Source organism: Ochotona princeps, chromosome 19 (genome assembly GCF_030435755.1).
Source record: "Ochotona princeps isolate mOchPri1 chromosome 19, mOchPri1.hap1, whole genome shotgun sequence".
Lineage (NCBI taxonomy): Eukaryota > Metazoa > Chordata > Mammalia > Lagomorpha > Ochotonidae > Ochotona > Ochotona princeps.
This window is the reverse complement of record NC_080850.1, coordinates 29,914,041-29,935,932: the sequence shown is the minus strand read 5'-3', so window position 1 is coordinate 29,935,932 and position 21,892 is coordinate 29,914,041. Positions and strand designations below refer to the sequence as shown.

Genomic DNA, 21,892 nt, shown 5'->3' with positions numbered 1-21,892 from the left:
TGGGAGCCTGGGTGGGGCTTCTCCCTTTATCTCCCCCCTTACCCCAGATACAGAAAAAAAAAAAAAGAATTGGGACAATGGTCTTACCCCTCCCCCCAATAAAAACAAATGAAAGTGTGGGAGGCTGACACAGCATCTGCTCATTCAGACACACAGTCATGGAGTTTCTCTCAGTCACTTTCCCAGTACACCCAGGATGATGACTCAGGGAGTGTGTGAAGAGTAGATCTGAGTTGTGGGTGAGTAGGTAAGGGAGAGGCACTGCCTCAAGCAAGCACCAAGGTGTGTCTGCAGAGGGACAGGGCAGGTTTCTGCCAGGGAACAGCAGACTCCAGGGCAGGAGGAAAGCTCTCAAGGTAAGGGACTGTTACCAAAACTATTCCTTTCTTAAAGAATGGTTTATTACGGGAAACAGACATGCAAAAACAGAGTAAGATCAGAGATCCTCACATTCCCATCACCTAGCTACATCAATCGCTGGCTCACAGCCAATTCTATTTCCCTACATTCCTACTCCCTCCTAAATCCCAAACACCATACAAGCTATAATTATTTCAATATGCATACCTCAAAGTGTTTTTTTTAATCTTATAATACTATTATCACACCAGATTCTAGCTGTCTCAAATGTCACTTTTATAATTTGCTTGAAAATCATGATCAAAATAGTGGCCAGCCCAGGCTGACACATTTTTAAAATCCTCTTATCCGTTAGCTCCCCTCCATCTCAGCCTCCCTGTGTGCAATGCATTGGTGAAATCAGGACACTGCTCACGGGGGAGAAGCAAGGGGCGCTGGCCCAGGGCCACAACACAGCCTCGAGAGGCAGGCATCCCAGGTTCTACTGACCAAGCTGCCTGCCTGCCTGCCACTCCCCTTTCACCAAGCACTGGCATCAGCCTCACAGCTCAAATTCTACTTTGGTTTAAATTTACTAACATTCTCATAAGCAAATACTGCATTTTCTATTTCTTGGTGATACAGCACAGCAAATACCTATTAAATAATATATAAATATCTGATATTAGAAATAATAAACCATCATATATCTGATATTAAACAGATTCATAAATAAAAGGCACTGCAAGGTTATTTTTTAGGTCCTCCAGAGCAATTTTTTTTCTCAATTCTCCAGAACAATTTTCATCTTTGCTATCTCACCCCTATTATTCCTAACTAAATATCACATAAACTGTAGACTTCTAAGCCATTCTCTGTAACAAGGGATTCCAGAAATATCCTCCATTTGGCTCAGAGTTGAGAGGAACAGGGCAAGAGTGTAACAAACAGACCAGACGGAATAAACACCCAGCCCCCAGCCTGGGTCTGCAGAGGCAGCTGCTGCTTTTTGTCATACTGCTGTTTTTTCCCCTTCTTTGTTCCTGAGGTGGAAGCCAGGAAAGGGTGGGGAGAAAGGAGGGGGAGAAGGGGTGGGGATGGGGGAGGCCGTCATCACTGTTACTGAAAGTCATCTGATCGTCTCCTCCAATCCCTGGTCTCTGACCTCACAATGTGGAACCTGAGCCAAAGTAGCTCAACTGCGCTCACTCCGTGGCTGAAAAGAAAAATGCAAGCAAAACAGAAAAAAAGCATTTTTCTTAAAATGATTTTTACAGTTTTTTTCCTTACCAAAAGGAATGTAAACACACACACACACACACACACACACTTGCTCATTTAACACATCAAAAGAAATCACTTACTCCCAGAGCTGCGCTTACTATAGGTTCAGAAAGCGAGGATTGTTTCAACCCATCTTGCATAAACAGGGTTACCAATGCCCCTTCTCTTACACAAATGGGGTTTCCTTGCCCAAAGGAACTTAGGGGAGGGGGAAAAAAACCAACCAAGAGCCTTTTGTAGGGGAATCTGATTTTTAAAAGAGAAGTTCATTCTTAAAACAGGTTGCCATCAGCATCAGCATGAAAAGCAAAAGCAAAAGATGCAGGTGTCTGCTCTCCAGAAGTGGATACTAGAATTTGCTTTGCAGGTAGGTCCAAGTACTTCTAGAAACCTCTCCTTGAAGCAGCCTAGACACTGACAAATTTCCTCTTAAACTCTTTTGTCTGTGCTCTTATAAAAATAATAAAACCGCACAATATTCAAGGAAAATATCTAGCACTATACAAAATGTTACAGTATCCTAATATTCCCTTCTAATCCTTTATTTCTACGTGTTTTTCTCAAACACAATTTGCTTCCTATTTTATCCATGTATTCATGTCTCATGAGCACTCTCCCAGGAAGCCCCAAAGTCTACGGGGAAACATTCTCCCGCAAGGAATAGCCGCAGGACACTGAGTTCCAGAGCAGTGATTCCAGAGCAGAAACAGGCAGCAGGGGGAGTGGGGTCCCTGGGTAAGGTTATAAACCTGCCTTGTGCTCCCAAGGGTCATACTGGGCAATGCAGCCAAAGGCTAGCAACAGAAGTGTTCAAGTCTGCCTTTCCATCCCAGCAGGTCTGTGAGGCTCCAGGAGAAGTTTCTGCACTCCTGGAGCTGCCGAGGGTACTGCCTCTGCAGTCCACCATCACACCAGAGCTGCTAGAGGACAGAAGTGCACACACGCATGCTTAGATGGAGTCAGGGTAAACAGGCTAGTGCAGCTGTCGCTCACGGTATTTCAGGACCATAGTTCTGCTTTAGCATTGTGTTCACTGCATATATAATGCACGTTCAGTGAAAAATTAGAATTTTCTTTAAAACTACAAAGCAGAAAAGAGCTGGTAAAAGGGGAGAGGACAGAATCTACATTAGTATTTGCTTACAAATACCTTTTAAAACATCAAAGGGTGATCAAGGAACTAATTAAAAAAAAACAGTCTCAGAGTAAGAGAGGAAGAAGGATGGGGTAGTCAAAAACTTCCTTAAGATGGGGTTTTTTAATATACTGTCTTGAATTCTGAACTCGGTTATCCACAGAGAAAAATCAACACATGAAAGGCCTCAGAGGAAAGCCTGTGATGGAGACCCCATAATACTCCCCACCAGGCAGCCCCTCTACAGCAGCAGGAAATCAGGTGCAAAGTACAGGAGGCCAAGGGGTCCCGAGGACCAGCGGCTCTGGGCTCCAGCATGGGGCAAAGGCACACTGCGCCATTCTTCCACAGGTCCAGAAGCCTGGCTCTGCTCCAACACCTCCTGCAGGTTCATTCTTCCCCTGGACACACCTCTGACCTCCATTTCCAAGGCTTCGAGGCAACAGAATAACTGGACCAGTTCTATCTGGCAGTAGCACCTTGTCTCCTGACCTCCACCTCATCATCCCTGTGGCACACCTCGACCTAGTACAATACTCAGCCCTCAGTTTCCCCTTCCCAGCCGACCCAGCCTCTAGGTTGTCCTTCACTGACCCCCACAGTCCTCCTTTAAACCAGCCTTCTAAGATGCCCACTAAAACCTGGCTGAGAAGATAACAAGAAAAGGATTTTGTAACAACGAGTGTCTAAACTATCAGCAGTCAGCTGAAAAGACTGAGTCGCTTCCGCATGATGAGTACTTCTACACCTCTTCTCACAGACACCAACACGTCATGGGGAGAGAAAGCAGAAAGCAGTGTCTAGGCTCCACAGCGTGGCAGGGCAGAAAACAAAGACCGACAGTGAAACAACAGCTCCAGCCAGCATACCTGACAAAATTACAAGGGGTGCTTGCTACTAAGTACCCTTCTACAGTCCTCATCACTTACACTTTGTGGAGACATTTACACCTTTATCATGTTACCCACATACAGGTACGTATACTAAAGGCTGAGAATTACTGGGACAGACATTAAAGCACGCATCCCTATCAGTTAATGCTGATCGCCACACTAGATGCTCTAAATGTCTTTTTAAATGTTGCTGGCACTGTGGAATAGTTGGTCAAATGTCCATTTGCTGCATTAGCATTCCATATGGGTGCTGGTTTGTGTTTCAGTTGCTCTGCTTCTGAACCAGCTCCCTGCTCTCTCTGAGAGCAGCAGAGGATTGCCCAAGGTCATGAGGGAAACCCAGAAGCTCCTGGCTTTGGACCAGCCCTGCTCCAGCTGTTGTGAACAGAGAGTGAAGCAGCAGAGGGAAGGTCTCTGTGTCTCTTTCTCTGTAATCATGGCTTTCAAACAAAAATAAATTTTTTTAAAATGATATCATAGGCCCGGCGGGATAGCATAGCGGTTAAGGTCCTCGCCTTGAAGACGCCGAGATCTCATATGGGTGCCAGTTCTAATCCCTGCGGCCCCTCTTCCCATCCACCTCCGTGCCTGTGGCCTGGGAAAGCAGGAGACGACTGCTCAAAGCTTTGGGACCCTGCGCCCACGTGGGAGACCTGGAAGAGGATCTAGGCTCCTGGCTTCAGATTGGCTCAGCTCCAGCCGTTGCGGCCACTTTGGGAGTGAACCATCGGACGGAAAATCATCTTCTCTGTCTCCTCTCCTCTCTTTCCAATAAAAATAAATCTTTAAAAAAAATGATATCATGAATTTGTATATAACGGTACATGGGTTTAAAAGACAACAGTTTTCAGCCAAATGTCTGGCCTAGCAGTTCTGCTGTTCGCTGGAATGTCTGCACCCCATATCACAGTGCCTGGGTTTACATCCTGACAACACTCCTAATTCCAGCTTTGTGTTGACAGGATGCCCGGGAGCCCAGAGATGATAGTTCAGGTGACGAGGTCCCTGCTGCCCACAAGAGCTGGGCTGGGTTCCGGACTATTGGCTTTGGCCCTAACCAGGGATGATGGGTGGGCGTTTCAGGATTAGGTGGTTAAATGGAAGTTCTACCTTTTCCTTCCTTTCTGCTTATCCGTTTTTTTAAATTCAGTCTCAGTCTAGGTGTGTGTGAAACAGTACAGTGCAGGTACACGGCTGATTCTGGACAGTAATAAAGAGGCTCCACAAATGGGGTTACCTGGAGGTAATAAGCAGTTAGCATGACACAGAACTACACACCTTAAGCCTTTCAGCACCAGCACATCCTGTTCTGGTTGGGCCCCAGAATTCCTGGGGGCAATGGATTTGACACTCTGGCTAGCACTGATTATAACTTAGTAGGTGCCTAAAGGAGTCCTTCAGCAAAAAACAGACAGATAGGAAATTAAGATGGCGCTACAGTGGGCTTAACGACAGGTATGGAATGAAGGATCAAGCTGGTGAAATGCAATCCACTTTCAGCTGCCTTCAAAGGAAGGCTACAATTTCATGAAGCTCTCAAACCAGAAAAGGCAAAAATACATATATATATAAAAAAAACAACACTCTCCAGGCCTCTGAGTTCCTAAAAGAATACTAAGGTAGTTCTTATTAAAATAAACAAAAACCCATAGCAGCCCTGAAACAAGGCACTTTTACAAAAGAGCAAGCTGCAGCTTCCTGCTGTAATTCGGCAGCTCATCAGTCCTACAGATCGACCTCCTGACAGGCAGAGGGCAGTATGCTAAGCAGATGAAGTCTGAAAGCAGCAGAGGCCACCTCTCTCTAACGTGACTGCATCACTGCCTGGCGTAACGATGACACATCTAAAACAGAAGAGTTCCATGTGCCATCTGGTGGCGAAAAGGAGAAGAGCACACTGCTGCAGATAAAAATCAGATTCCTTCAGTTTAGAAGAAATTAAACTTTAATTATCTTTATCTGATGACACCGTCCCTTAAATTTCCACCAGTAAATCTTCTGTGGAAACTACATTTGCAGCCTTCATGGGAAAGTTTCTGTCACAGTTGAGAATCCCCTCAAAAAACCAGCCCTGATTGTCAGAATGCAGCAGCTCCAAGTGCAGACCCTGGGTGTAACAGTAACAGAAGAAAACTCAAACTGGAACAAGCCAGAAAACACAGGAACCCGGAAAGCTGTCAAAAACAAGAGTGTGAGATGAGAGTAACACCAAGGACAGGCTCAGTCCTAGGAACAGCACCCCAGACTCAGGACTGGAAGGTTATCTTTGGTTCATTTCACTTTATGGATGAGCAAACAGGGTACTGAAGCACTCTTATTACTGGTGTGACTAAAATATAGTTTCCCTCTATGTTTAATTTGAAATGTCTAAGTTGGTACAATCCTATCCAGAAGTTACTGTGCAGAAGGGCCAGAGAACACTGTGGTGCCGTGAGCTAAGTTGCCACCCGAAATGCCAGCATTCCATGTGAGTACCAGTTCAAGTTCCAGCTGCTCCACTTCCATCCTGCACCCTGTCCTTGGCCTGAGAAAAGCAGCAGAAGATGGTTCAGGTGTTTGGGGCCCTGCCACCCATGTGGGACACCTAGATGAAGCTCCTGGAGGCCCAGTCCTGACCATTGCTGCCATCTGAGGAGTGAAGCAGCAGACGAAAAGGGCTCTTTTCTGTAATTCTGACTTTCAAATCTCTTCAAAAAGTTACTATGCAGAAACACAAGTATGCAAAGATACTATTTGGAAATTTCCCACATTTTCTCACCTGATCTAAAGGAAAAAAAGATCATTTCCTGATTAGAAATGCATGCATACAAAAGGTATAGTTAACATTAACCATGTTTATTCTGGAGGAGGGAAGTGTTCCCTATACATGGCTTGAAATGTTGATGTCCTCTTAGTCCAGGAGCTGGTTTTGGACAGGACCACTAACAGGGAAGCTAAAAAAGACACGGTCAAAGGCTTTGGAAGTCCTCTTCTTACTGCTTTCATTTTCTCAGGAGGTAGAAAGAAAACATCCCCGACTAAGAATGAAGATTAGGGAGAGAAAAGGTATAAAATAATCAATTAAGAGAGTATCATGTTAGATGCATTTCAAATGCTCCAAATAGATCCCCTGAAAGCAACAAGGGTCAAACAGAGTTACCACAAACTGAGCAGAGCAGAGCCAAGGAAAAGAGCCAGAGAGGTAGCAGGAAACGCAACGGTGTTTGCAGTCCTAAAAGCCAAATGGACTGGCCCCAGCATGATGATGGCTCAACCGGCTAATCTAATCCTCCCCTTGCAAGCTATCGGGATCCCATATGGGTGCCAGTTCACTTTCCAGATGTTCCACTTCCCATATAGCTCCCTGCTTGTGGCATGGGAAAGCAGTAGAAGATGGCTCAAAGATTTGGGACCCTGCACCCACATGGAGACCCAGAGGAAGCGCCTGGCTCCTATCTTCAAATTGGTTCAGTTCTGGCTGTTGTAGCCATTTGAGGAGTTAACCAGGGCCTTGAGGATCTTTCTGTCTCTCCTCTCCATAAATCTGCCTTCAATAAAAACAGTTACTGTAAAAAGCCAAATGGATTAAGGAGAAAGTGAGCTGTGTGACTTTCTCCAGCCATGTTTAGTTGCCCAGCTTTAGGTGCCAGTGGACATTCTGACGGAATTAACCAGGGCAGTGATTCTGTCAACTATAACATGAGAGAGGCAATGGATGAGGGAAAAAAAAAAAGCCAAGGAAATGATTACACACAAAATTTTGGCCAAGAAAAGTGACAGTATTAACAGGTAAGGTCTATTAAGGAAAGGGTGGCAGGAATCCCTAGAACGACTGGAGAAATGCAGAGTCAGAACACTTGGGAGAGAACGACAGGACAAACACATGTGGCATGAAACAGATCACAGGACGAAGAGACCATGGGGTGGCTGTTACTGACAATCACAGCAGGGAAGGGATGAGACAGGGTAGAGGAGATAATGAAGGAAAACATCATGAAGCGAGAGTGTTGGTAGGATTATGACCCTTTTGTATACAAACTACTAAGAATTAAGTCAGACGTAGTATTGGAGTATTAGAATGGCTATGAGCCAGGAGGAGAACTGGTTGATAAATAAAGATACCTGTGTGTCGCTAGATGAAAGCACCAAGAAAAACTGAGTAATTTAACTTGGTGTCAGCTTTTAGGAAACAGAAAGGTAGAATGATGTGAAAGAGGCAATGAAGAACAAAGAAAACACGTACCCTAACATCAGGCCCATTGGAATGGGGCATTATCAGGAGGAAAGAAAAATAATCATATGGGCCCGGCGGCGTGGCCTAGCGGCTAAAGTCCTCGCCTTGATCGCTCCGGGATCCCATATGGGCGCTGGTTCTAATCCCGGCAGCTCCACTTCCCATCCAGCTCCCTGCTTGTGGCCTGGGAAAGCAGTGGAGGACGGCCCAAGGCTTTGGGACCCTGCACCCACGTGGGAGACCTGGAAGAGGTTCCTGGTTCCCGACTTCAGATCGGCGTGCACCAGCCGTTGTGTCTCACTTGGGGAGTGAATCATCAGACGGAAGATCTTCCTCTCTCTCTCCTCCTCTCTGTATATCTGACTTTATAATAAAATAAATAAGTCTTTAAAAAAGAAAGAAAGAAAGAAAGAAAAATAATCCTATGAAAGAACAGAATGTAAAGTGGTGTTGAGAAAGCCTAGTTCCCATCACATAAGGTAGAGTTGACAATCCAGGAGATCATGCTAGTACTGGACCTCACATCTCAGAAGACACAGTGACCAGCTTCTGGAGCTTAGGTGGGATGGGGGGAAGATACAAAAGGAAACACACAGAACCTCCTGATGATCAAGGAATGCAACACAAAGCGTCCAGAGTTCAGGCCTTCTTACAGTGTACGATATAAATCAAGATGAATGCCATGACATTAAATCCAATACTATTCAACCCTGCAGTGTGTGACAAATTGAGATAAGTAAGACAATATTAAATTTAGTGGAATGATGCAAGAGAGCAATGGCAGGGCTAGGGTGCAGATTATGTGAAGGGTAGTTTAGTTCCTCTTTTACACCATTGGTGTTAAACAGACGACCTGGAGGAGGTTATCTTACCTATTCCATGTGTAAGACACCTTATAAGCCTGGGTGAGGTGGTCTTTATGCCTTTTAATCACAAGAACTTATGATATATAGAAAATGATCTATAGCAATTACTAACTGCTTCATGCTAACAATCTGACCTTACTCTAAACCTAACATCAGCTGGCAGCTGAAAGACAATGCTTGGGATCAGGGCTATGCTGCTGCTAAGCTGCTGCTTGCAATGCCAGCGACACTGCATCAGAGCACCCATTTCAGTCCTGGATGTTCTGCTACTGAGCCAGTGCTCTGCAATTTACCTGGGAAGGCAGAAGATGGTCCAAGTACTTGGGTCCCTGCTACCCATGTGGGAGACCCAGGTAGAATTTTTGACCCCTGGCTTAAGCCTGGTCCTACCTTAGTTGCTGTAGGTATTTAGGGAGTAAACCAGCAGATGTCAGATCTGTTTCCGCCAGTCTCTGACTCTTGTGTCCTGCCTCTTTCTGGCATTCTACCTTTCAAGTAAATAAAAATGTTTAAAAATATTTCTTTTTATTGGAAAAGCAAATCAGACTTACAGATAAGAGAGAAAGATCTTCCATCCACTGGTTCTCTCCCTAGGGGCCACAATGGCTGGAGCTGAGCTGACTGGCAGCCAGGAGCTTCTTCTGGGTTTCCCACACATGTGCAGAATCCCAAGGCTTTGGGCCTCCACTGCTTTCCCAGGCCATAAGCAGGGAGCTGGATGGGAAGCGGAGCAGCCGGAACACGAACTGGCACCCATAAGGGATCCTGGAGCTTGCAAGGCAAGGACTTATAGCCACTGAGCCATCGTGTCAGCCCAATAAATAAATCTTTAATAAGTTAAAAAGATAACAAACTCCACAAATCCTCACTTAAATAGCACTTCTGGTTCTAATCTCATGAGCCTGAAAGAAGTAAAAAACTAATGGGACAGATACTTTTCTGCTAAGAGACTCATTTTGATTGTAAAGGTTAAAACTGCAAAAGTTGTAAATTCACTGAACTAATGTAAAGCTCTAACTGGGTGAGCTCCCCCTAGTGGACAGAAAGGAATCACAGGCAAAATTAACAGGACCTGTAGACACTTACTGGGGGGGAAAAGACCCACTGTGGGCTCCTGTTGAAGTCTGAAGCCAGAAAGTGATAAAAGGGGCTGCAGGTAAGCCCACCTGTTGCTACAGGCAGTTCTTGGGAAGCATTACAAGCCTTTGTATCTAAACTCACACAAATCCTAAATAGAATTGTTACTTTATAAATTGCAATTCTCACTTTTGGGTAAGATTTTATTTTAGTCAGAGTTCTTTCTAAATTACTGCCATTCAGTAGCTAGAAAACTGAGGTTCTGAGGTTCACAGTTTCCGTGATCTACTTCATACTTTAGCAGGTCTAATTCTCCACAATGTATACTGCACACCACACTAGGGGTGAGTGATTTGCTTTTAAATGAAATCAACTTGAGAAGAAAAGTCATTGTGCTAAGGACAATTATCTGATGTAGAGGTGTTGTTTTAAATATGTCACTAATAAATTAATTAGAAGAAAAGCAGAATAAGTTATCTTGTAATAAATAAATTTAATAAACATAATAACTTGCTTCAGGCTACTACAGTGATGAAAATGCTACCTTAGAAAAGATGAAACTACTGGACATGCTTAAAGCACAGTCCATAAGACACTCCCAGATGATCACTTGCTGCAAGGAAAATAAAGACAATGAAAAAGGTGAAGAAAATGAAAAAGGTCTAGAAGTTCAATGGTGCTACCTACCAAATCTGAATTCAGTACATTTCCTGGCAGACAATAAATCAACCAAGTAAGCAAACTACTGATTTACAGAAAGTGAAGAGTTTGGAAACAAGAGACTCATTCTTAAGAGAGAAATAACATGTAGGAGACGCTGAAATATAGTTTAGGACCAACTCCTGTGTCTTAGGTTTTAGTTTAAAAAAAAAAGGCAATTTTGAATGTCAGTGATGCTGTGGCTACAAGGTCTCGGACTACAGCAGGCAGATGTTTCCTCAATGCTTGTCCTTACAGGAGTCGGTAGATGCACAGGAGATGTTAAGTATCAATAAAATGCAATGGGGATACAGCCATGTCTAACAAATAGAGAATTATGTTTAGCAAGGAAATGAGGAAACAATGCAATATGATGACAACCAAGTGTCCAATTAACTTCCTCATCAACAGTGACAACTGCTGAGCTGAAATCACCTAAGCAGAGCTTCCACAGCACTAGATAAGCAAGCCTTACGTCTCCAACAGTACTTGGTTCTCTACGTGAAAACACGCCTCCTCTTTTCTAACCCTAGATGCCCAGTGTACCACCTTCTTTTAAGCTTATGCTCCCCCTTTAAAAACTGTTTATTTATCTTCTATTTGAAGGGAAGAGTAACAGACGGAGAGGGGGGAAAATGGGAGAGATTGCCCACCTATTGGTTCACTCCCCAAATGCCAGCAACAGCCAAAGCTGGCCCAGGTCAGCACAGACTTCATCACAGTCTCCCACAGGAGTAACTTGGGCACAAGCTGTCAGGCCATTATCTGCTATCTCCCAGGATGCAGCAGCAGGAAAGCTAGATTGAAAGGAAAGTGGTCAGGACTCAAAGTACGCACTTGGACATGGGACACAGGCGTCCTACGCAGCAACTTAACAGAGGTGCTACACCTGTCCCAGGTTATTGTCACGTAAAAACCAATAGTTACTAAAACAAATCGATGAATAATATTAAATCTCTCCAGATTAAAATACAGTGATTTCTAAGAATTAAATAAATAAATAAAAAGGTCCCGGCGTGTTAACCTAGTGGCTAAAGTCTCGCCTTGCATGCACCAGGATGCCATATGGATGCCAGTTTGTGTCCTGGCTGCTCTACTTCCCATCCAGCTCCCTGCCTGTGGCCTGGGAAAGCAGAGGAGGATGGTCCAAAGGCTTGGGACCCTGCACTTGCATGGGAGACCTGGAAGAAGGTCTTGGCTCCTAGCTTTGGATCGGCTTAGTTCCAGCAGCTACAGCTACCTGCAGAGTGAACCAGCGGATGGAAGATCTTTCTGTCTCTCCTTCTCTCTATAAAACTGATTTTCCAATAAAAATAATAAATCAATTTAAAAAAAAAAAGTAAATCAAAGTATCATCAAAGCAGATTCCTAGGAAGGAAAGCTGAGAGAGCACTAAGAAGCTTGGTTGTGTTATTGAAAGTAACAAAAGATGGCTGAAGCTCTTGATTTGGTATTTTTAAAATACTATATACCAATTTATGATGGGAATACTATGCCAAGAAACACCATTAAGTAAATACATGAAGAAGAAAAACAGAAACAGAGCCCAGTCAGTGTACATCTGCAGTGGCACACAGAATGTAGAAGCTGGACACATACAAAAACCTTAGGCCAGAAACCAGCACAAGCAGAGTTCCTGTTAACCTACAAATTAGGAAATCAACTGGCTGGGACTTTCAGTACTGATTAGCCATTTCTGATAATCTATCATAGTTAAAAAAGATAATCTAGAGTAGTATAAATGGTCACCATCACAGTATTTTAAGAGAGCAGGAGCAATCTCCTGGGCTGGATGTTAGCAGGGAAGGTAAAGTTCTCTTCCATTTCGCTAGCTCAAAGGGTAATAGCATAAGCCCAATCAGCGTTATCTTAAATTCTGAGATGCACCCACACGTCAAACTAGAGGTCACCAAAGGTGCCTAGCAATCTGCTAGACTCCTTATCAGGATAAAGTGCGGGCTGCTTCCACCAGAACATTTAAGGAAAAAATAGCTTCAAAATTGCTAATTTGTTGAGGAAGCTTGAGGGGAGGAAACACTGAAGTTGCACTACATTTTTATCACTAGGGCAACAATAAGCCTTCCGAGTAAACAGAAATGCTGGGGGACCTTGTATTAGGCTGCAACTGTCCTACATGACAAGATCTTTACATCTCTCAGGAGAAACAACTGCAAGTGCTTTATGGTGAAGCAGCACAATACCACAAGAATTAGGAAATGAACAAAGGAAGCAAAGCAGATTAGTTCTTGTAAAACAAGTAGAACATTTGAAAGTAAAAAAGAATTCATACTAGACTTGGCTCTGATCAATACCCTTGGGATATTTATGTAACCATTCCAAGTCCACAGATCCTGCAGAATATAGGTAATCCACTTCCTGCCTGCCTCATCATAAAGGATTACACAGTAAAGCACTTTGAACACACAAGTGCAAGGTAATGACAACACTATTACTTAACTTGTCCTTCCCTCACTTTCTGAAAAAGTTATATATCAGTTTCAAATTTCTTCCCATTCAGTCAATCTCACAGCTTCTAGTAAATTCCACAAAGAAAAACAACAAAGAAAATCTTGCAAAAGAGAAATCCATACTCAATCTCTGGTCTCAGTTTTCTAAGAAGAAAATCCTTTGTATCTGCTGTTTAATTTTATTCTCTAATAGTCTCTATGAGACCCAAAGAAAAGGCTCTTTCAACTTTTGCATTCTTACCTTTGGAAGCTGTTGCAGCAAAAGGGCCAGGAAGAGAAAAGCATCATATGTTGGAAAGGAAATGAGAGAAAAATAATCACATACATTGTCACTACAGGTAGTTGATCAGTCGACCCAATCTTCTAAGAACTCTATCCCACCCATATTTTAAAAGCTCAGATTCAATAATGACATGCAATGGTCCCTTTCTCCAACCCCAGTAACCCTAAATACAAACATAAATTATTTCTTCTGGATGGGAAAAGCCATGTCTCTTCGAGTCAGCCTTTCCTTTACCCTCACCCTGGGAAGGCAGGGAATGGGAGACTGCTTGCAATGGTATCCTAAGCCTGGCACCACACATTCGCACCCGACAAGGCGGCACTCACTCTTGGTCTGGGCAGAGAAGGTGAGGGTCAGCTTGGCAAAAAGTTCACTGTTCTCAAAGCGGTCTTCCTTCACCTTGGTCCAGAAGCAGTCCTGGGAAAGGTCCTCAGCTACAAACTGTGGATGCAGGCAAAGTTAAGAGTGATCACACAGAGTTCCATGCTTTAAATCTCACAACACTGATTAGGATTCAAAAGAGGTAGCTGGCTGTGTACCAGAAATATTTTACTAAACCAAGACGGATCTAAGAAACATAACAGCAATCTTCTCATGGTGGAATCAGAAGAGGACCGCTTCCAGTTTGCTTACTGAACTCTGTTCATGAGCCACATGGTTAAGCTATCCATCTTCCTTTTAACCCCAATCTAAGGGGTGGAGAAGCATTAGGGCTGCACTTAATCTTTCTTTGCTCCATGTAACTGATTCCTTTTCAAATTTCCTAACTCTGCCCAATTTCTTCATGAATGCTTTAGTTTAAATTGGTTTCTGGAAGAGAAAAGCTGACTAATAAACAATCACAGGGGTCTCAAACACGTCATATCAACAATACTGTGCCAGTGAACCATGGCCTGTGTAATTCACACACTGGGAGTGGGATGGGAAGGGATTATAAAAGAATTCATGATTTTGGAATCAATCCAATTTCAGTAGTTTGCAGATCAGGGACATGACCATTATCATCAAACTATGTGTTACCATGGCACTTCTACCCTCAGAAAAAGCAAAAAACCAAGAGCTTAAAGACAAGCTCAGTGAGGGTAAGTTCAGAGTATGTGGCTCACAAAACTCTTCAAGTGACGCTTAATAAAAAGAAGACTTGAGGGGAACCTGCAAGCCACATACAGAGGCCGGAGGAAGGGAAGCCTCCACATACAGAAAACACAAAGAGTATTAGGCTCCAGTGTCTAGTAGGCTTAAAGTCTACTGATGAACGAAAATAGAACCTCTCACCTTGGACCAGTTTGGCCTCCGGAGCTGTACCTCTGGCTTATAAACCTTTTTGGGAGCTAATCCAAATGGCAGAGCTGGGACTGCAGGCACTCCCAACCCAAAGGGTGGAGGGGGAGGCACACTCAATCCAGGTGGAGGCGGAGGAATTCCAGGGCCTCCAGGAAATGGAGGGGGTGGAGGAATTCCAGGACCACCAGGAAGAGGGGGAGGAGGAGGGGGAATTCCAGGTCCTCCAGGCAAAGGAGGAGGAGGTGGGGGGATGCTAGTGCTCCCAGGCAAAGGAGGGGGTGGGGGGATGGCAGCACCCCCAGGCAAAGGAGGGGGTGGGGGGATGGCAGCACCCCCAGGCAGAGGAGGGGGTGGGGGGATGGCAGCACCCCCAGGTAGAGGAGGGGGCGGGGGGATGGCAGCACCCCCAGGCAGAGGAGGGGGTGGGGGGCTGGCAGCACCACCAGGCAGAGGAGGGGGTGGGGGGATGGCAACACCCCCAGGCAGAGGAGGAGGTGGGGGGATGGCAATACCCCCAGGTAAAGGAGGAGGTGGTGGGGGAGAAGGAATGGTACTGCTTCCAGGAAGAGGAGGTGGGGGTGGGGCAGGGGGAACAGTAGCACTAGTAGGAACAGAAGCAGCTGCAGCAGAGAGGGAAGCCATTTGTTTCTTGGCATCTTCCAGTTCTTTTGTCAGCTTGGCAACCTGCACAAACAACACCAATATAAGTTACCTCTCATCCCACTTCAGGGATTACAGGATTGGAAGGAACCTAAGCAAACACTTCACCCAAGCTTCTCACTACACATGGAGGGACTGACAGGAGTCAATGAGATCTACAAGTTCACCTGAAGTCACACTACCCAGTGGCACAGCCAAAACTGGAATTCAAGTCCTTATGTTCTCAGTTCAGTGTATATTGTGTTACAGAGACAACTTAAGTTTCTGCTTTTGATTATGTGAATGTCAAGAAAATCAAAAGTTCTAATCATCCATAGTATGTGCTATAATTATCTATATTATTAAATATCAGAAAGGAGTACACAGAGATGTATCTTTCCAGAGATAACTAAAATAAGGGAAATTTAGTAAACATGTACTTTAGATTTTACTCCTAAAAGTATCAGAAGGTTATTACCTTTATTTTTAGGTTGTACTCTAACTCATTTTAAAAATGTTTTGTTCTGGATTTTCCAAAATTGTCTCTCATGCATTTTTATCCCCCAAATAAAAAACCAAAACATACTACATGATGTTACAAGTAAGTACCATATAACTAGCTTACCTAACAGTAGCTGAGCCTTCCCCTGCGAGGGAGATGCCTATCTCCTGTCCTAAGATATGGGCATCCTGAGGTTCCTGCTCGCAATTACAGGCCACCTGGCCCTCCCTGCCCACTCATGGTTACCTCTCCAGTGAGCTGGGACACCTCTGCTTCCAGGTCCTGTTTCTCGGTCACAATTTGCTGCTTTTCTGAATCCAGTGAATCCCTTTCTCCCTGAAGATCTTGAAGTTTCTGTTCAAAATCACTTTCCATCTTTTTCATTTCTACCTGCAGTTCATGTCGGGCTGTTAACTCTGAATCCAGCTGAAGAAGGAAAAAAAAAAAAAAAAAAATCAGGCTCCCAGTAAGCTCAAGAACTGCTCAGCTTACTGTCTGCCAACATCTGACCCCTCTGAGGCCCTGACCCTTATCTTAAACAATGTCTGAAAATGAAAACTCATCTTAATTTTTTTACTTAAAATCAAGGTAACGAGCAGATGGATGACCTACAGGTTAAAAACCTGCATCTCCTATCACATGCTTGTGTTGCATCACCAGTTCTAGCTCGTGGCTCTGGCTTCTCCACTGAGGCTGACTCAGGGCAGGTTGCTGCCTCAGTACAGCTCCCGGCTCCTGTCTGGCCCAGCTATGAAGGTGTTTAGGAAGTGAGGCAGTGGATCACAGCCTTGTCTCTGGAAGCCAGAGATCATTTTCATAGTCTTCCTAATTTTATAATCAAAATCAAAAACAAAAGTAACATCCTAAAATTTCAGGACATTTAACTAGGACACCTTTAGTGGCTCAATTCCAGCAGTCTCTAACATCGAAAACCTATCAACCATAATAGGAGTCCTAAAAAGCCAGAGAAAAAGAAAACTCAAACAATTCCAGTTTTTATTATTCCTGGGACAAACACAAGCTTGAGATACCAGGCAAATCTGAGCATGCCACCACCATCACAGAGGAGTGTCTTCTGTCTCCCTGTTCTGCCCAGTGGCCCAAGTTGCTGTGCCAACCCACCATGGGCTCCTCACCTTCATACTCCGCATTACCTTCTCCAACAACTAACATATCTAATAAAGGCTTTCTCCTAAGAATTACACACTGGGCACTGAGTATCTTCCAAATACATACCACAGAGAAAATTCTCTGACTTATCAGAAAAGTAATAATTCTCAACAACAACACAAAACCAACCAAGTAAACAAATTTTCATACATACTTTTTTTTCCAGCTCTGTAGCTTTGGCTTCAGATTTCTCCACTTTTGTTTTATCAATCATTTGATCTGAAAAGAAGAAGAGCCAGTAAGTAAAGCTGTTGCACCTCCTGTTTCCTTCTGTCATACCCAAATCTTAGAAATCACCAAAGAGCAGCCTTTTGTCCTTTGATTATTTTATTACCCTTCCTAATGTCCTGCATTAGACAAAGGAAGGGAATTTTCAGTTAAATTTAACATGTAATTTCTGAGTGCACAGTAAGGCTACCAGGCTGAGAACTGTCTGTGAGTCATACAACTATCTGAGATTAGCAGCAGTCACAGGTAGCAGCCCAAGGCTTCACAAAAGGTGGTAGTATGTAAAAATGAGCAAGCTTTCAGAATTCTGCAGAAATAAATTCACAGCCTGTTTCTTCCAAGCAAAGATGTTGGTTATATCATAAAATAGGACAAAATGAAAATATGTGGAGACTAGAAAGATACTGGGTGACTTCAAAAACTTGTGACAACATTCAGAATTAAAAGACAATGTGAGAGGAGCCAGCACACTGTGGTGCAATAAGGTAAGCCAAATCAAAAATCATCCCACTGGTTCATGTCTTGGGTACTACACTTCTAATCCAGTTCCGTATTTATGGCCTGGGAGGGCAGCAGAGAGTGGCCTAAGCCCTTAGGTTCCCGTACCCATATGGGAGATCCAGAAGCAGCTCCTAGCTTCATAAAGGCTCAACTTTAGCCACCAGGCCGTTTGGGGAGTAAACCAGTGGACGGAAGATCTCTTACTGTCTTTTGTCTCTTTAACTCTGCCTTTCACATAAAATGAATTGTTTTAAACAAACAAACAAAAGCATGGACTATTTTTTACCTAATATGTGAAAGCAAATGAAAAACACCTGTTCACTAAAGTGTCAGTCATTTAAAAAAAAAAAGATACCAGTTACATCAACAACATCCCATTTCGGGATGCTTAAAGATTTTTAAATTTGTATTTGAAAGGCAGAGTTGCAGAGAAGGAATGAAGGAGAAACAGAGAAATTTTCTATATGCTGAAACTCAAAGCCAGAAATCAGGAACTTTTTCTGGGCTTCCCAAATAGGCCCAGGGGCCCAGGGATTTGGACCATCCTTCATTGCTTTCCCAGGCCATTAGCAGGGAGCTGAATTGAAGAGGAGCAGCCAGAACTCAAACTGGCACCCGTATGGAATGGCTTTGCCACAGAGGCTTAACCTACTAGGCCATGGTATCAGCCCAAATAAATCCTCTAAAAACAAAAACTAAAGTTAGCATTGTGGCACAGTGGATTAAGTCACCATTTGCAATGCCAGCATCCTATTTGGGTGCAAGTTCAAGTCCTGGCTGCTCCACTTTCAATCCACTCCAGGCTAATGTGCCTAGGAAAACAGTGGAAGATGGCCCAAGTCTGTGGGCCCTGTGCCTATGTGAGACACGGAGAAACCCAGAGCAAGTGCCAGGCTCCAGGCTTTGGCCAGGACCAGGTCGATTCCTAGCTGCTGCAGTCATTTAGGGAGTGAACCAGCAGATAGAAGATCGCTTCTGTTTTTTGTTTTTTTTTTCTTCTGTAACTTTGTTTTCAAATAAATACAATTTTTAAGATAGTATAAATTTTCCACCAATTTATTGAAGACCTCTTGACTCTTCTTTGCAGTTCTCACTAAAACAATGATGCAAAACAAGGCAGTGTTTTGAGGAACCAGGTAAAAGAGCACGCTTACCAATCAATCCCTCAATATCAATCTGGAGATGTCGGCACTTGAAGTCCGGATCAGCCCCATTCTTATGTAGGACTATCTGGGAAATACATTCTTCAATCAATCTATAGTACTGGGGTCTAAAGAAGAAAGGAAACAAAATTATCAAAGGAAAATAAAATACATGGTTTTCAGCAGTATCCAATCTTAAAAAAAGTCAACTGCGTTAACACTAAGGACACCTGAAGATAAGCATTCTATTTCTCTGGGAAGGCAAGAGAAATATCATTGCCACTGCCACTTTTCCATCAGGTACCCTGTCTACTTGACACAATCAAAGGTCCTTACCATTCTGCCTTCTAGTGCCAATACTGTCCATCTAAAACTTATGTTTGGGGCTGGCATAATGGTTCAAAAGGCTAATCTTCCACCTCACATCCAGCTTGGGTGAGGGTCGTGTCCTGGCTGCTCCATTTCCGATCCAGGTCCTTGCTTATAGCAGGGCAAAGCAGTGGGCAGGAGGATGGCCCAAAATCTTGGGACCCTGCACCCATGTGGGAGACCCAGAAGAAGCTCCCAGCTCCTGGCTTCAAATGAGCTCAGCTATGGCTATTGCAGCCATTTAGGAAGTCAAAAAGCAGATGGAAAATCTTTCTGTCTCTTCTTAAATCTGCTTTCCCAATAAAAACAAATAAATCATTTTTTAAAATAGTGTTTGACCCTTCCTGGGAAGGCCGATGCTATTGCAGTATCTCTGCTTCCAGGACACCAGAAAGAATTTTAAACTGTCAACTGCTTTTGATGTATCTTTACACTATCAAAACGGGCAGGGCCGTGCTCCTTACACACTTGGATCTCTTCCACAGGCTCTCCTTTCAGCAGGATTAAGGACACAACAAACCTTTTCCTTCACATTTGTGACTAACACACCAAAAAAAAAAAATCCATGGTGTTCGTCCCCCGCAGCCCCATTACAGAACCATCTTTGAATTTAAGGATTTTGTTCACTTATGTTCAATTTCAAAACTCCCAAGGCACACAATCTTACCTGGCCTCGTAATCATTTCGGACCAAAAGCAGATGTTGCAAGATAGACAGGAAGTGTGATTCTGCCTTTGAATCCTTGACTGTATTTAAAAGAATCTGGAAGACTTCATTAGAGTCAGTGGAAAGGGAGAAAAGGCTAAGGAAAGCAAGTATTTGGTGGGTGGTTGATTCAATTCCTGGAAAACTAGGGCAAAGCAGGAAGATAAAACTTCTGGGGCCCAGTGCGGTAGCCTAGAGGCTAAAGTCCTCACCTTGAACATGCCAGGATTCCATATGGGTGCTAGTTCTAATACCGGCAGCCCCGCTTCCCATCCAGCTCCCTGCTTGTGGCCTGGGAAAGCAGTGGAAGACAGTCCAAGGCCTTGGGACCCTGCACCTGCTGCAGTCACTTGGGGAGTGAATCAGCAGATGGAAGATCTTCCTGTCTCTACTCCTCTCTGTATATCTGACTTTGCAATAAAAAATGAAATAAGCCTTAGTGGAGTTAGTAAACAGAAGAGATCCCTAGTATTCAGCCATATGATCAAGCAGTAGACAGGGGAAACCAAACGATAACTGCCTCAATGTCACATGTGGCAAATATTAACAGGTAAACAGATTACTCTCTCAATCAGTCCAAACACTTCTAAAGGCCATTTCCACACCTTAGTAAGCTAGCATGGTGTAGGAAGCTTACTGTGATTGTGATGGCTGAGCATCCTAGGTATGTGCTCATGTAACTGGCACCAACAGTAATAAAGAGACACTTGGCCTACTTCCTTACAAGAGCCCAAGCCTAATGTCCTGTTGTGGGTCATTATGCTTCCCATCAATCCTTACAGGCAGGGGTCTGCAAATAAACCTACTGAATGTGTCACCTGTCTCAGACCCAGTCAGTAAAAGGATATTCCATTTCCATGCGAATGTCATCCAGCCGTCCCTTTAGGTCCTCGGAATCTTCATCCGCTTGCTCATCAAACACAACTAACTGCACTTTCATATCATCATTTTCAATCTCTCGAAGGTCCTAACAATGACCAAGTAAAAGTCAAGGAACCTCAAAGTGTCTTCTATGCTAGAAACCCAAATCATTTTACCTACTTTTCAAGTTGAAAATAGCCAGATGATTGCAGCTACCAATCCACCTATAACTGTAACCATTGTTATATACCTGTAACACCTGATGCAGCCCCAAACGCATCAGTTCACTTCGGATGTGAACTCGGAAGTCAAGTTCTTCTGCTGGTGTGATGAGAGCATTGATCAGCTGGAGGCATCCCACCTAGAGTAAGAAAATAAAGTTGGTGTGACAAAGCTAACTCCTACAAATCCAGGTACTCTCTTCTTACATGCATTCCATGAGGTTTGCAAGTACAACCTACAGGTGTAGTAAAAAGCAAAACAAAACTATATGAAGGCATTTTCTATTACAGCATAACACCTGTTCTAAGCACAGGTCTAGAGAACTCAGAAACCTAACGGATCTGATGGCACATGTTATTGTAGGTTGTGGTTTTTCTCATGTTTATAGACACTGTGCCTTTTTTCTCCCCATTTCATTAGGAAAACAGTTCTTTCTTTGCCATTTCAGAAAGATTAAACATTTTCCCTTCAGAGTAAATTCTCAAATGTAAAATATAGTTTGGAGTTACTCAATGGTTCTCACGAAAGGTCAAATGAGCAAAGTCTCCATCTTGAATTTTGTCCTTGGGGCCAGATTTCAGGGTATACGTACCTTGAGTGCAATGGAGGTCCCGCTTTTCAACCCATCCAGCAGTGGCTGGAAACGTTCCACCTCATCTAGCTCAGCTCTCTCTGTCATGGCCTCCAAAACCCTTTCATTCCTGCCCAAGGAAAAGAAAGGGAGGGAATTGCTCAGATGTTCTGACACAGACATGTGTGATCGGCAGAAACCTAGGCCACAGGCCACTTGGAAAAGGGAGACTGTTAATGCAAACAGGACATTGTAGATGTTCCAGATTTCTTGCATTCTTCTTACCACCCCCAGAGAAGATGTCAGAATTTGCTGAAAGCTATGTAAAATCCACTCCTTGAAACCCATCTCTAGACTCTTACTCATAGATACCATATTACGACCCTTAGACCAAAAAGTATATGAACTGGTGTAATTTTAGAAGGGCAAATCACAGTATTA

General features: G+C 43.7%; 1 protein-coding gene across 2 annotated transcripts in view; it reads right to left on the bottom strand.

The window, feature by feature from the left end:
- Positions 1-21,892, bottom strand: part of DIAPH1 (diaphanous related formin 1) — a 105,618-nt gene that overhangs the window by 36,231 nt on the left and 47,495 nt on the right. For both annotated transcript variants that reach the window (XM_058677580.1, XM_058677581.1), the window contains 9 exons: positions 21,473-21,581; positions 20,909-21,019; positions 20,646-20,764; positions 19,760-19,876; positions 18,736-18,851; positions 17,007-17,071; positions 15,929-16,108; positions 14,533-15,225; positions 13,584-13,698 (listed from right to left, as the gene is read on the bottom strand). In XM_058677580.1, coding sequence (XP_058533563.1) covers positions 13,584-13,698; positions 14,533-15,225; positions 15,929-16,108; positions 17,007-17,071; positions 18,736-18,851; positions 19,760-19,876; positions 20,646-20,764; positions 20,909-21,019; positions 21,473-21,581 — 1,625 coding nt within the window. The remainder of the gene's footprint in view (positions 1-13,583; positions 13,699-14,532; positions 15,226-15,928; positions 16,109-17,006; positions 17,072-18,735; positions 18,852-19,759; positions 19,877-20,645; positions 20,765-20,908; positions 21,020-21,472; positions 21,582-21,892) is intronic.